The following is a 16,358-nucleotide window of genomic DNA, read 5'->3' as shown; positions in this document are numbered from 1 at the left end:
AGTTGTAGATGTAAATAGCCAGTGGGAGCTCTCCTGGTTGACCTCTGTAGCAGGAAAATGAACAATCAGCAATAGTGGCTTGATTTATTTCCAGTTATAACCCTTCCTTCCCTGCAGCAAGTTTGGGTACCATCAAAAGTGCTGGTAGACAATTGCAGTTGTATTTGGTATCATGCTTGGACTGGTTGCTACTCAACCTCTTACTTTCCTTGTAGGCCACTCGCATGTCTTTTGGGCCAGTGTGTAGCATTGTGCTTCCCTATATGGTAGCCACTGGCCGTATGTGGATATCTAAGTTAAATCTTAAATTATTTAAAATTAAATATAATTAAAAATGTATTTTCCCAGTCAAAATAACCACATTTCAAGTTCTCAATATCTACACATGGCTATTAGAAAGTGCAGAACATTTCCGTCATCACAGAAAGTTGTATTTGACAGCTCTGGTATAGATCTTCCCCTATTTTTACGCTCTCTACAGCTCTCATCTCTGCTGCTCTATATTTTCACTAAAGCTCTTGAAAATGAGAGAGAATTATTCATTCTTTTCTGTTTTTCACCAACCTTTGTGTGCCTTTTCATGATATGAAACCTTTGGGTAAACATTTCACAGTGGTTATTCTGGATTTATAATCATTCTTAGAGGAAGCTAGGAAAGATCCTTCAAGGATTAAAATAGAGGGCATTTAAATGTTGCCTGCCCCTTTTCTAGTTATAAGCATTTTTGTCTACCAACATCGGCCAGAAGACTGAATTCTTTTCTTCATCAGAATATTATTTTTCAACTTGAGGTATTCCTCTGTTTGAATGACAGCATCTAGGAAAGCACTTAGAATGGCACATATCACAAAACTTTCAGTATTTATTCTTTATTGGAAACCTCAGTTGTTTCACAGTGATAGAACTCATCTTTTTTTCTATGTGTCATGGAGTTTCTGTGTAAAAGATGTATTATATTCTTAGTTTTGTTGAGGGGATAACGCTTACATGGGTGAATAAATCATGGAACCCCTCAATTTTGCATTCTGAGTAATTACAGAGCTACCTTGGATTAAAACACATTTTATGTTAACTGTAAAGATGTGAGTTAAGAGAAGACAAGTCCCATATGACTTCCCACATACATACAATTGGCAGTTAGAGAAGGCAGGGATTGACTCAGCTCTGTGAATTTAGCACTCAGTATTTTAGAAAATATATATTTTCTAAATATATATAGTTAGAAAATATATATTTTCTAAAATAAACAATTAAGGGCTGAGATTACCGACATCATCATCATCAACAACAACTTCACATATTCTTGGATGAAGCCCACAGTCATGCTCTGTGTTAAAACTCTCCCATTACTCCAATCTTCCACTCCTATCATCACTGACTTTAGGACCCAGCAACGGAACCAATGAAAGTCAAGACTTAATACCCAGGGACTGTCAGGAGTTAATCCATCATGACCACTCTTTACCTCAGTCATCCCCAAAGTGGAACCCTCTATAAATAAGTTCTCATCTCTACTAGCTCTGAGCTCCCTCACACCTGGCTTTCTTTCCTTTCCTCTCTGTCCTCTAGGATCCCTAAACTTATATAAGTCCTTGCTGCTTTTTAGGGCTTCTTTTCCCTTTGTAGTTTCTCTAAGGCACTGTATCTTTTATCCTCTGTGGATCTGGAGCATGGCTCTAGAGGTGATACTTTCTGGAAGCTCTGCTCCCTGAGTTGATTTTTCTAGATGGTCTTTACTTGTTAAAAAATTGCTGCTTCTTTGAACTTTGTAGTAAGCGAGTTTACCACTTACCCTTACTCAGAGTAATAATATCTGGACATTGCTACTAGCCAGGCTCATTGTGTATTCTGCACCCTACTTCTCTCATTTTTTGACTGCAGTATCTATATGGGGGTCCATCCAGAACCTTGGCCTCTCAGTTCTATGTCTTCATGTTTCCATTGACCTCCTCCTCCATTACCCTCAGCTTCTTCCATTGGGAACCCATCTTTATCCATCCAGTCTGAGGAGGATGATGGCTTGGGAAACATACTTTTAGGTATTATTTGACTTTAAAACATGAGTCCATATTATTTTTAAAAATTTGAAGACTAAGATAGTAGCCTGAAAATAATATAAATACTATAAAAAATACATATAATAGAAAGTATAGGTTTATATTTATACTGAAAGTAAGAAAAACAAAGACAGACCAGAAGAGGAAAAATAGAAATGAGACAAAATATAGCTACTCGCTGATGAATAATAATGAGAAATTCCAGGGGAAATAAAATCAAGCAAAGTTTTGTTTTGTTTTGTTTTAAAGACTGAAAGATGAAAGCAGGTAGCATATGTACATGAAATATATCTTTATTTAATTTACTCCCTGACATCTGTGTGCTGGTATCACTGCTGAAATAGATTATCATGGGAATGAGTTGCTTGCTCTGATTTGTTAAAATAAATGAAACATCCATGAAAATAAAACATGCTATGATATTTTTATGCTTCTATAATTCTGTTATGAGAACAGACTATTTACCAAAAAAATCTGTGACAGGAGATGGAATTGGCAGTCGTGTGGCCAGTGTCTTAATCTGTTTGGGCTGCTGTAACAAAATACCACAGAATGGATAGTTTATAAACAACAGAAGTTTATCTCTCAGAGTTCTGGAGGCTAAACTGAAAGTCCAGAATCATAGTGCCAGCATGGTAGGATGAGGATCCTTTTCTGGGTCACAGATTTCTTGCTGTGTCCTCATCGTATAAGAGGCCAGGGAGAGTCTCTTTTATAAGGCACTAATCCCATTCATGTGGGCTCTACACTCATGGCTTAAGCACCTTCCAAAGGTCCCACCTCCTAATACTAGCATCTATGGGGATTAGAATTTTGACATATGAATTTTGGGGTGGGAGGGGACACTTTCAGACCATGGCAGCCAGCTAATGTTAAATAAAACAAAATTAAAGCCCAAGTGTTTTTTTCTGGTAGGGTAATACGCGATAAGTATATACTCCTTTTATTATTTAGCTCTTTATTTAAATCTTTTCAGATTGTCAGCGTGGGCTTTATGAGTATAACACAGCACTAGGTATATGTACCTCTGAAACCATCTATTCTTATTGTGATGATCTTCAAAACTCAGATATATCAGTGGTTCTATTATTCTCCTTTCTTACATATTTAAAACATTTGCCATTCTTGCCTGTTTTCCTCCTCCTCACTCCTACAAACTTATCAAGAAATCATAGAGCAACAGTTGCTAGACTGGTATTTTAAAAATTATTTTAAACATAAAGAATGCTAGATTTTAATTTAAAAAATAGTTAAAAAATGAGTCTTTAGAAAAAATGAATTTTGATCATTTTCATATTTTATAATTAAGTTGAAATACAGTAATAATGTTTACATATATAAATATTTTAGCACTGACATTACTTCAGTTGTATTTTCAATTATTTTATATGTTTTTGTTTTTTGTAATTTTAAATTTCTAATAAATTGCAAATTTTTTTAAATTTATAATCTCAAAACTAGATATTTGGGGCTGGAACCACTTCTAAATCCTACACACACACCCTCCCCCTGGTTCTTCAATTTTTAATTGATGAGTTCAGGGTGAGGGAGGAAATTACCAGTTAGAATTGAAAGGTTTAAGCCTTTCAATTTTCAAGTGAGCTATTTATCTTTCATAGGCATCCATCTAAAGACAGGAGAATATTAGGTAGAAAGAATAGTTAAGCTGTTTAGTTTTAGTAAATAGAATAATCTCATATGTGACCTAATATAATATAGTCTCTCAATCATTTTGCAAAAATAGACTTATTTTTTTATTTCTATAGAACCTTGAGATCATCAAATGGTGGGCGCCTGAGGAATTTCTGGAAACCTCTGAATGACTTCATTTATTTTTTAAAAAATAATTTATTGAGGAAAAATTTATATAATATAAAATTAACCATTTTAAAGTAAACAGTTCAGTGATGGTTAGTGCCTTTACAATATGGTATAACCACCCGCTCTATCTCTTTTCAAAACATTTCCATCACTCCAAAGTAAAACCCTTTACCCATTAAGCAGTTTCCCCCCATCCTTCTTTCTATCAGCCACTAGCAACCACTGATCTGCATTTATTTTCTATGGATCTATCTATTCTGGATATTTCATATAAAAGGAATTATACAATGTGTGACCATTTGTGTCTGGATTCTTTCACTTAACACAATGTTTTAGATTTTCCTTTTTTAATGGTAAAACAAAACATGTAACATAAAATTTGCATCTTAACCATTTTAAGTGTACAGTTCAGTACTGTTAAGTTATATTCACGTTTTTGTGAAACAAATCTAACTTTTCCATCTTGCAAATCTGGTACTCTGTATACATTAAAAAACCTACTGCCCTCTTCCCCCCAGACCCTGACAACCACCATTCTACTTTGTTTCTATAAAACTGACTATTTTAGGTACCTCATTTAAGTGGAATCATACACTACTTGTCTTTTTGTGACTGGATTATTTCACTTATCATAATCTCCTTGAGGATCATTCATGTTGTAGCATGGGACAGGATTTTCCTCATTCTTAAGGCTGAATAATATTTATACTGCATTTTATTTATTCAGTTCATCAGTCAATGGACATTTCCTTTGCTTCTACCTCTTGGCTATTTTCAATAGTGCTATTATAAAGATAGGTATGCAAATATCTCTTCGAGATCCTCTTTTTAAATCTTTTTGGATATATACCTAGAAGTAGGATTGCTGGATCAAATGGCAGCTCTAGTTTTTAGCTATTTGAGGAACCTCTATCTGTTTTCCATAGTTGTAGCACCATTTTACTATCCTACCAATAGTACACAAGGGTCCCAGTTCTCCACATTCTCACCAATGCATTATTTTTATTATTATTATTTTTATTGTAGTCATGGTCATGGGTGTGGGGTTATATTTTATTGCAGTTTTGATTTGCATTTCTCTGATGTTGAGTATTTTCTCACATGCTTGTTGGCCATTTGTATATTATCTTTGAGGAAATACCCATTCAAGTCCTTTTTTAAAATTGGGTGATGAATTTTTGTTGTTGAGTTGTAGGAGTTCTTTATATTCTGGGTGTTAACCCCTTATCACATATGACTTGCAAATATTTTCTCCCATTTCATCAGTTGCCTTTGCACTCTTGATTGTTTCCTTTGATGCACAAATATTTTTGTGTTTGATGTAGTTCCATTAGTCTATTTTTACTTTTGTTGCCTGTGCTTTTAGTATCATATTCAAGAAATCATCGCTAAGTCCAGTGTAATGAAGTTTGCCCTTCTAAGTTTTCTTTCAGGAGTTTTATAATTTTAGGTCTTGCATTTAGGTTTTTAACTCATTTTGATTTAATTTTAGTATATGGTATAAGATAAGGGTCCAAGTTTTTTCTCCATTGAAATGTCCTGGTGCCCTTGTAAAAAATTAATTGGCCATAGATATATGGGCTTATTTCTAGATTCTCAATTTTATTCCATTTGTCTACATGTTTATTGTTATGCCAGTATGACACTGTTTTGATTACTGAGGCTTTATAGTAAGTTTCGAATCCAGAAATGTGAGTCCTCCAAGTTTATTCTTATTTTTCCAGATTGTTTTGGCTAATTGGGGCCTTAGCTTTACTTAGGAATTTAACAATTGGCCTTTTCATTTTTACAAAAATGGTCATTGGAATTTTAATACTGATCACAATGAATTAGAGTAGTACTGACTTCTAAACAATATTAAGTCTATCAATGAATATGGGATGACTTTCCATTCATGTAGAAATTCTTTAGCTTCTTTCAACAATGTAGTGTGATTTTCAGTGTACAAGTTTGTCGCCAATTTGGATAATTTTTTCTAGGAATTTTATTCTTTTGGATCTTATGATAAATGAAATTGTTTACTTATTTTATTTTTCAGAGAGTTCATTGCTAGTATGCAGAAACACAATGGATTTTTATTTATTGAACTTGTACTTTGCAACTTTGCTGAAATCATTTTTTAGGTCTGTCAACTTTGTTGTGGATTATTTATGATTTTCTTTATATAGGATTATTTCATCTGCCAATACATATAGTTTTAATCCTTCCATTCCAATCTGAATGCCTTGTATCCTCCCCTTCACTTCCCTTTTTTTCTAATTGCTCTGGCTAGAACTTACAGTACAATATTGAATAACATTGGTGAAAGTGGATATCCTTGTATTGTCCCTTAGGGAAAAAACTTTTCGTATTTCACCATAAAATATTAGGTTTTTCATAAGTGCTCTTTAGCATGATGAGGAAGTTCTCTTCTATTTCTAATTTTCTGAGTGCTTTAATCATAAAAGACTTTTGGATTTTGTCAAGTGTTTTTTTTTTTTCTCTATCAATTGCCATGACCAAGTGTGTATGGGTCCCTCCTCACTTCATTCAATTAATGTGGAGTATTTCATTGATTGATTTTTGTATATTGAACTACCTTTGCAATCTTATATAAGCATTATATACACCTTGACCAAGTGGGAGTAAATCCCACTTGGTCAAGGTGTATATAATGCTTATAATATGCTCTTAGATTTCGGTTACTAGTATTTCCAAAGGACTGTATCATCTATATTCATAAGGGACGTTGGTCTGTAATTTTGTTTTCTGTGGTGCCTTCATTTGTCCTTGATATCTGGGGACTGTTGACTTCAAAGAATGAGTCAGAAAATTTTTCCTCCTCTTCTATTTTTTTTTTTTTGGAAGAGTTTGAGAAATATTGGTGTTAATTTTTTAAATGTTTGGTAGAATTTACCAGTAAAGCCATCTATCTGGTCCAGAAATTTTCTCTGTTGGGGAGTCTTATTGAATCATTCTATAATTCTACAGGTCTGTTCATATTTTCTGTTTCTTCTTGAGTCAGTTTTGGTAATTTTTGTTTTTCTGTGAATCTGTCAATATCATCTAGATTATTTTCTGTATTGGTATATAATTGTTGATAAAATTCCCCTTGAATACCTTTTTTTGTAAGGTTGATAGTAAAGTTCACACTCATTTTTTATTTTAGTTATTTATGTCATATATTTTTTTATTTTTCTGTCTGGCTTAAAGTTTTGTTGAATTTTTCATTGATTTTTATTCTATCTCTGTTGATATTCTCATTTTAAAAATATATCATTTTATGTTTTCCTTTTCCCTTTTTTCTTGTTTCCTTTAGCTCCGTGAGCATATTTAAGACAGTGGATTTAAAATCTTTTCCTAATAAGTCTTCCAGGATGCTTTCTGTCATTTTTTTTTCTTTTAATGGGCCATGCGTTTTTGTTTCTTTGTGTATGCATTGTGATTTTGTTGTTGAAAACTGGATATTTAAATATTATAATATAGTAACTGGAAATAAGATTTTATCTGCCTTTCTTAGGATTTATTGTCCTTGAGTGTTGAAGGCTGCAGTCATCCTTTTCTTTAGAGACTTTAACAAATTATTGTTTGCAAAGAATGTGTTCTTTGCTGTGTGTTGTCACTGAAGTCTCTGTTCCTTTAACTTGTATTCAGCTAATGTTTTGATAAAGATTTCCTTATGGATTGGCTCTGTTCCAGTGCACTTATTTAGCAGTTAGCCAGGCCATTTATAATTGTTTTTGCCTCAACTTCCTGATTGCACTTAGCCGAGCGAACAGAAAAAAGTGATATCTTAGAGTCTTCAAATTTTTTCTGAGCATGTACCCTGTCCTGCACATGCTTGTGGCTTTCTAAATTCTCCAGTGCATGGGTGCTTTTGAATGTCCTAATTTTCCAAAGAAATGCTTTCCCCAGCTTTTTCTTTACAAGCTTTAGGCTGCTCTCGCATGTCTCCACCATAATCTTTTGTCCTATGTGGCTGCAAATTTTTTTTTGTCTGGAAATACTTTTGAGCAAAGTCTACTGCTTTTCTGATCTGAGCGAGTTTGAAGTCGGGCAAAACCAAGACAGGCATCTTGCGTCAGTCCTTCAGGTAGCCCCAGACAGGTTAAAATAGACAAGTACAATGATTTGTGAATAAGGTCTGCTCTGCTCTATCCCAAACCAGATACCAGGGTCTGACATTGGGACACAGGCAGCCATCTTCAAGATTGCCACTGAGTCAGGAAGGGAGAGGCACAAGGGCAAGTAAAAGTGCCATAAAGCTTTCCTGCTGTTTTAAAGTTGTCTTTTTCTTGATTCAGTATTCACTTAGTTGCTGTAAACCATTGACTATTTTCCAGAGTTCTAAAGAAAGTTGATCCTGACAGCTTTTGCTTGTTTTTCAGTGTTTGTGTGGAGGGATTGGACATTTGAAGCTGGCTGTCCACCATTTGGCTGATATTACCCTTTCCTTTCATTTTGGTGTGGGCCATAAACATCAAAATGGGCTCTTTTTCTTTTCTTTGATGCCAACTGTGTTTTTATCAAGGCTAGACTACAGAGTATTCATTTAAAAATGAAGGCTAACACTATATAATTGCCACAATGTTATGAAGCTCTAGTATTCATTTCTGTGATTCATTTGAGTAACTGCATATATTGCTAGTCTGTTTTAGAGTTTGAATCCAGATGTGTAAAAATCGGAGCTAAGGAATTAGCTTTAACTTCATTTATTTTTAAAATGCGATGCAGTAAAATTCTCTTTGTTATATAAATATTACTAAATTATACAGTTTTATAGCAAATATGAAAATCAGTATAGAGAGCAGTTCCATTACCTTCCCTAAATTTTTCTTGTGCCTGTTTGTAGTCAGCCTCTCCCTCACTTCCAGTTCATGGCAAACTCTGATCTCATTTTGTTTGTTTAATTTTGCCTTTTCATTTATATAAACGGAATGATAAGGTATGTTGCCTTTTTAGTCTGGCATCTCTTACGAAGAATAATGAATTTGAAATCCATTCATATTATGTGTAACAGTAGTTCATTCCATTTTATTGTTAAAAAAGTATCCTATTATTTGGATTTACCAAAATTTGTTATCCATTTATTATTTGGAGGAAATTAGGCTTGTTTTTGGGTTTTGGCAATTATGAATAAGGCCACAATTAACATTTACATGCAGATTTTTGTATGAATAAGTTTTCATTTCTCTTTGGTAAACACCTAAGGTTGGAAGTTTTGGGCCTTATGTTAAGTATTTAATTTTCTAAGAAACTGGAAAACTGTTTTCCAAAATGACTAGAGATCTTTACATTCTATCAGCAATACATAAATGTATTAGGTGCTCATATCTTTTCAGTACCTGGTAATGTCATTTAATTAGTGGACCTTTGGTCCTGTCCATGGAAACATTTGGTCCATAGTTCAAATAAATCTCATTCTGCTGCAAGATTTCAACCCTGACCCACCTACCTAACCCCATGTGCTAATCAGCTAGGCAACTGAGGCAATTGACAGTACAGCCGCAATATAATTATTGAACTAATAAAACATGATAGTATTTTTTATGTATTAATCCTGTAAACCAAACATAGAAATAAACATTATGGGCTATTTGAACCCAGGGACATTTTCTAAGCATGGATGTTTTAGACAGTACCAAATTTCAAAGACCTTTTGTCATGTACTAAATGTCTCGATGGATGTATGAACAGAACCAGATGTCCTACAGTGTGTCCTTTTTGTTTAGGCCATTGTGATAGGTGTCAAGTGTTAACTCTTTTCATTTAATTTACATTTCCTTAATGTCTAATGATGTTGAACATATTTTCATGTGATAATATGTCATTTTTTTTGCCAGAAATGTGTGTCTGGCTTGCAATTTTATTTGTTAACATTATCTTTAACAGATGTTTTTAATTTTGATAAGACAATTTAATCATTTTTTAAAAATAGTTCTTTTGATATTGCAAAGAAATCTGCCTAACCAGGGATCACAAAGATTTTTTCTTCTATATTTTCTTCTACAAAGTTTATATATTTCGATTTTATATTTATGTCTTTGGTTCATTTTGAATTAATAACATTATTTTTAGATTTATTTTATGTATTTTTATTTTTAAGAATTATTTTTGGACTCATGAAAAATAAACCAAGTCTCATTTTGAAAAATGTACTTTCAATGTCACAAAATAATTTTCTTTTTGAAACTCTTTTTCTAAATGGCTGTTTTACTAAATCTATAGTATTTCATTAGCTCACCAGAACTTATTCATTTTGCATTACTGAAGCTTTGTACTCCTTCACCAACATCTCTCCACCTTCCCCTTCCTGAAGCCCCTCGTAACCACCTTTTTACTCTCTGCTTCTACGAGTTTGACTATTTTAGATTCCACATATAAGTGAAATCATACATTGTCTTTCTGTGTCTGGTGTATTTCACTTAGCATAATGTTCTTCAGGTCCATCCATGTTATTGCAAATAGAAGGTTCTCTTATTTTTAAAGCTGAACAATATTCCACTGCATGGAATACATGGAATATTCCACTGCATATACCACATTTTCATTATCCATTCATCCTTTGATGGACATTTAGGTTATTTCCATAGCTTTACTGCTGTGAATAATGCTGTAATGAACATAGGAGTGCAGGTATCTCTTCAAGATCCTGATTTCCATTCCTTAGGATGAATACCTAGAAGTAAGATTGCTGGGTAATATGGTAGTTCTGGTAACAATACTATACTTTATACTTGACATTTGCTAAGAAGGTATATCCTAAGTGTTCTCATCACACACACACACACACAATAAATAAGGAGACTGTTAGGTAATAGATATGTTAATTAGTTTGATAGTGCTGTTATTTCATTATGTATATATATCAAGTCATCAGGTTTTGTATACATTACATATTTACAATAAAACTAGTATTTCAAATTTCTTACAGCAGAAATAGTCATAGGTGTAATGTACTTTTTATCTGTCAGGTGGCAGCATACGAATTTAGCTTTCAAGTTCGAATTAATTTCTTTGAGGCTTCAGAACTTTACACTCAACGTCATTCGTCGAAATCTGCTGTGACTCCAAAGGCAACACCACTTATTCGACCATGTTATGTTCAAGCTACTGGTATGTAATATGAAATATTCAGTTGATGTGTAGAAACCAAATGTTCAACTTCAGCAGCTGAAAGTTTAAAAATCAGAATATATTTTTTTAAAAAAAGAAATATTAGAAAGTAAAATTATGATATGATTCCTGTGTGTTTCATTTAAATTGAGTCTGTGGGATTGCATTTTGATTAATAGCATGGATATAACCTCAGGTGAGTGATCATTGCTTAAAAAATAAGATATAATTTTTTAAAAAAGATTAGTACTTTATTGTGTGGGCAGTTTTTAAATGATTAAATTAAAATTTAAATTACTAAAACAAAATACATTGGATAGAAAATGAAAGGATGGAAATTTATTTTAGAAAATATATTTTTCCAAAGTGCCAAAGGACTAAATATATATAAAGAAGGATAAATATATTAAAACTTTGAAATATTTGTTGAGTATTTACTCATTTTCTCCAAATATTCACATATAAATCTGATGCATTCTGCAAGCCATACTTTTGAAAAGCTTTGGCTTTGTAGTTTATAATATATGCTTAATTTTTCATAAAAATTAACTCTAGCCTATATTATACTGTATTTTGTTTTTGTAGTTCTGACATTGAGTTGTCAATAATAAAATAGTGATCAGTTAATAATTACACTTGGCGCCTAGTAATAGAAGCCTCATTAAGGTAGCAAATACAATATAGAAATTTATTTCACTCCTATTTAAAATACAGAATTAAGAATTCCACAGCTGGTAGAGAGGCTCCATGAAGTTAAAGTTTTCTCCCTTGTTTTAAGATATCCTTTTAGAGAAACAAAGGGTAAATTACTTTTGTGAAAAATAAAATAAAATTGTACTTATTTAGAAATTAAAAAATAATATATCATTATTAAGGAAAATTGCAAAATTTAGAAATACATAAACTATCATCTGCAGTGTGCATATTTAGAACATACTATTATTAATATGTTGGTTTTTTACTCTTGTTCTGTACTTGGCTTTTATTAGCTTCTTTTTTAACATAGTTGCGATCTTACTGTTTATGTTAAGTTGAAATCTGTTCACTCTTAATATAAACTTTTACTTGGATGTTATAGACCCTTATTAATTATATAAGTTAACACTGATAACTATTATAGAATATTTCATCCAGTAGGTGTCTCTTATAGGTTACTTAAGCATAATCAGAAGCATTTAAGTTCTTTCCTTCTTTTTATTTTCTTGTTAATATAACTATTGTAGTAGTGAACATTTTTGTGTATAATACTTTCTCCTTATTTATATTTTTCCTTTTTCTATTTAATGAAATTTATTGGGCTAATATTGGTTAATAACAGTACATGTTTCAAATGTACAGTTCTATAATACATCATCTGTATATTGCATTGTGTGTTCACCACCCAAAGTTTAGTATTCTTCTGTCACCATATATTTAACCCCCTTTACTCTTTTCATCCTCCCCCTACACTCCTTCCCCTCTTGTAACCACCATACTGTTGTCTGTGTCTATGAGTTTGTTTGTCTTGTTTGTTACTTTCTGTTTTATATTCCACATATGAGTGAAACGATATGGTTCTTGTCCTTATCTCTGAATCGACTGCATTCCTTCTAAAGTATATACATATTAAAGCTATTGAAGCATTTTGCAAAAGGGCTTTTGAAAAGAGTTGTGCTTTTTTACCCCTCTTTCAGTGTAAACTCTAACCAGCATTGAATTAAAGAAATTAGATATTTTTCTATGTGATTTAAAGTACATATTTCAATTTTCATTTTTTCAATTGCTTATGGATTGAAATTTCTACCTATGCTATTAATTATATATTTCTTATATAAATTATCTTTTCATGAACTTTTCCTTTATCACCAAGGTTTTGTATTTGTCTGGCAGATGTCAGTGATCTTTTTACAGTAGAGCCCCCTTAACCACGAAGGATAAGTTCCAAGACACCTAGTAGACCCTTGAAACCATGGATAATGCCAAACCTTATATATCTGACATTTTTTTTTTCTGGATATACATACCTGTCATAAAGCTTCATTTATAAATTAGGCACAGTAAGAGATAATAATAACTAATAATGAAATAAAACAATTATAACAATATAATGTAATAAAAGTTATATGAATGTGACATTATTAAATAAAATAAGGGTTACTTGAACACAAGCCGTGTGATACTGTTATAGCCCATTTGATAACCAAGATGGCTACTAAGTGACCAACAGGCTGAGAGCATATGCAGCATGGGTACACTGGACAAAGGGATGATTCACATCCCAGGCGGGATGGAGCGGGATGCCCACGAGATTTTATCATGCAATTCAGAATGCGCAATTTAAAATTTATGAATTGTTTATACAGATTAGAAAAGAAGAACTAAACTGTCTGTTCACAGATGACATGATTGTCTGTGTAGAAAATCTAAAAGAACTGATAAAAAAAAATTCCTAAAAGTATAGCAAGGTTGCAGGATACAAGGTTAATATACAAAAGTCAATTGCTTATCTGTATACCGGTAATGAACAAATGGATTTTGAAATTAAATACAAAGTACTATTTACATTAACAGCCCTCAAAATGAAATACTCATGTATAAATCTAACAAAATATATACAAGATCTATATGAGGAAACCTATGAAACAAAAAGAATCAGAAGAATTAAGTAAATGAAGTAATATGTTCATGTATAGGAAAACACTATTGTCAAGATGGCAGTTTTTTCCAACTTGATCTAGAGATTCAATGCAATCTCAATCAGATTCTCAGCAAGTTATTTTGTGGATTTTGACGATTGATTTGAAGTTTACATGTAAAGGAAGAGGCGCACAGTAACCAACACGCTTTTGAAGAAGAACAAAGTTGGAGGACTGACACTATCTGACTTCAAGATTTACTACAAAGGTACAATAATCAAGAGAGTTTGGTATTGGCAAAAATATAGACAAATAGTCAGTGGAACAGAAAAGAGAGCCCAGAAATAGACCCACAGAAATTTAGTCAACTGTTCTTTGCCAATAGAATACAGGCAATACAATTCAGAAAAGGTAGCCTTTTCAAAATTTGGTGCTGAACAACTGGATATCCACAAGCAAAAACAAAAAGCAAATCTAGACACAGTTCTTATATTTTTCAGAAAAATTAACTCAAAATGGATCACAGACTTAAATGGAAAATTTCAAAACTATAAAACTCATAGAAGATAACAGGAAAAATCTAGGTGACTTTGGCTTTGGCAATGACATTTTAGATACAACAAGAAAGGCAAGATCCATGAAAAAAGAATTGATAAGCAGGACTTTATTAAAATTTAAAATATCTGCTCTGCAAAAGACACTGTCAAGTGCCAAAAAGACAAGCCACTGGCTGGGAGAAAATATTTGCAAAAGATATATCTGAGAAAGAACTGCTATCCAAAACATACAGAGAGCTCAAAAACTCAAGGAGAAAACACACAAACCAATTGAAAAATGGGCCAAAGATCTCAACATACACCTCACCGAAGAAGATATACAAATGGCAAATAAGCATATAAAAATACTTCACATTATATGCATCAGGAAAATGCAAATTAAAACACTAAGATACTACTACACACCTATTAGAATGGCCAAAATCCAGAACACTGACAACACTAAATGCTGGAGATGTGGAATAACAGGAACTGATGAGAATGCAATTGCTGGTGAGATTGCATTGCTAATGGGAATGATGAATGATATTGCTACGTTGAAAGAGGGCATTTGGTTATTTCTTACCACTAAACATACTCTTACCATAGGATCCAGCCAATCCTGCTCCTTGTTATTCTTCCAAAGGAGTTGAAAACTTATGTACACACAAAAACTTGTACACAAATGTTTATGGCACATTTATTTATAATTGCTAAAATTTGGAAGCAACTAAGATGTCCTTCAGTAGGTGAATGGCCAGACTTTGGTATGCCCTGACTGTTATTCAGCTCTAAAAAGAAATGAGCTATCAGGTCATTTATACAGGTCAATATACATTCAAGATCCCATGGACCTTGAATGTATATTACTAAGTGAAAGAAGCCAATATCAAGAGGCTATATACTGTATCATTTCAAGTGTATGACAGTCTGGAAAAGGCAAAACTGTGGAGACAATGAAAAGACCAGTGGTTTCCCGGGGATGTTGGGAGAGAGAGATGAATAGGTAGACCACAGAAGATTTTTTCAGGGCAATGAATCTCCTCTGTATAATACTATAATGGTGGGTATATGTCATTATACATTTGTTCAAACCCATAGAATGTTCACTGTCACAAGTGCTCCCTAATGTAAACAGTGAGCTTTGACTTATAATAATTATGTATCATTGTAGGTTCACCAATTATAGCAAATGTACCACTGTGGTGGGATTGTTGATAATGGAGTAGACTATGCATGTGTGGGGGCAAGGGAGATATGGGAAATCTCTTCACCTTCTGTTCAGTTTTTCTGTGAATCTAAAATCGCTCTAAAAAATAAATCTATTAAAAAAGATAAGGTTTTTTCCATCAGATATCTTCTCTAATGTATTTTTTGCAGATTCCACCAATTCATTTTATGTTTCATGTATGAATATTAGATATGCAATCTGTATCTGTTCCCTTTATTCCCATATTTTTTCTGTCTGTGTTTCTTTTCACTTCTGTACTGCATTGGTCAAACTCTAGTATGGAGATGATTTTAACTTTGTTTACTTTTTTCTCTGCTCACTATTTCTTATGTCATATTCTTTTATTGTCTCAAGAGTAATTTTTCTATTTTACTTGTAGTAACCATTAAAATTAAAAATTGGAACTTTATAGATATGGTAAACCAAGGTATTCTAAAAATGTTTAAAATTTATTTTTTTTTGTTTTGATGAGAGTGTAACAATAAAAAATAATGGAATTTTATTGTTTCATATTGAAAGTATGGTAAGGAATATCTATGAGCTTATATCTATTAGTATTTTATCAGTCTATTTACTTTCCTCTTACAGTATTGCAAGCACCGTTGAATTTATCCAGCACTGATTTTACATTTGTAATTCCATCATATGCTATGAATCCTAATAAGAAGGTCACAGTAACTCAGGTATGTATAGAGAATTGGTACAGTTCACAACTGTTTTTCTGATTGTGGTTTGTTGAGTTGATTATTATGAAGCATATGTTAGAAAAATACTTTCATTTTTAGAGAACTTGCATGTATATGTAGCTTGCATACATATATACATATATATCTCATTTCTCAGATGTATATATGTTATATATAACATATATATATAGCATATGTGTTATATATAATATATATACCTCAGATTTCTCAGAATTGTCAAAGTATACAAACACATAAAACCATTCATTTTATAGATGCATATATTTAATAGGACTACTCAAAATATTTTAAATAGA

At 32.5% G+C, this 16,358-nt stretch overlaps 1 protein-coding gene across 1 annotated transcript in view; it reads left to right on the top strand.

The window, feature by feature from the left end:
- CFAP47 (cilia and flagella associated protein 47) overlaps window positions 1–16,358 on the top strand; it is a 363,081-nt gene that overhangs the window by 67,537 nt on the left and 279,186 nt on the right. The window contains 2 exon segments of the mRNA XM_015594565.2: window positions 10,832–10,973; window positions 15,944–16,038. Of these exon segments, the coding sequence (XP_015450051.1) occupies window positions 10,832–10,973; window positions 15,944–16,038 (237 nt within the window).

The sequence above is a fragment of the Pteropus alecto genome, unplaced genomic scaffold, assembly GCF_000325575.1.
Source record: "Pteropus alecto unplaced genomic scaffold, ASM32557v1 scaffold258, whole genome shotgun sequence".
NCBI lineage: Eukaryota > Metazoa > Chordata > Mammalia > Chiroptera > Pteropodidae > Pteropus > Pteropus alecto.
The sequence above is the reverse complement of the archived record's forward strand: the minus strand, read 5'-3'. Positions and strand labels throughout refer to the sequence as shown.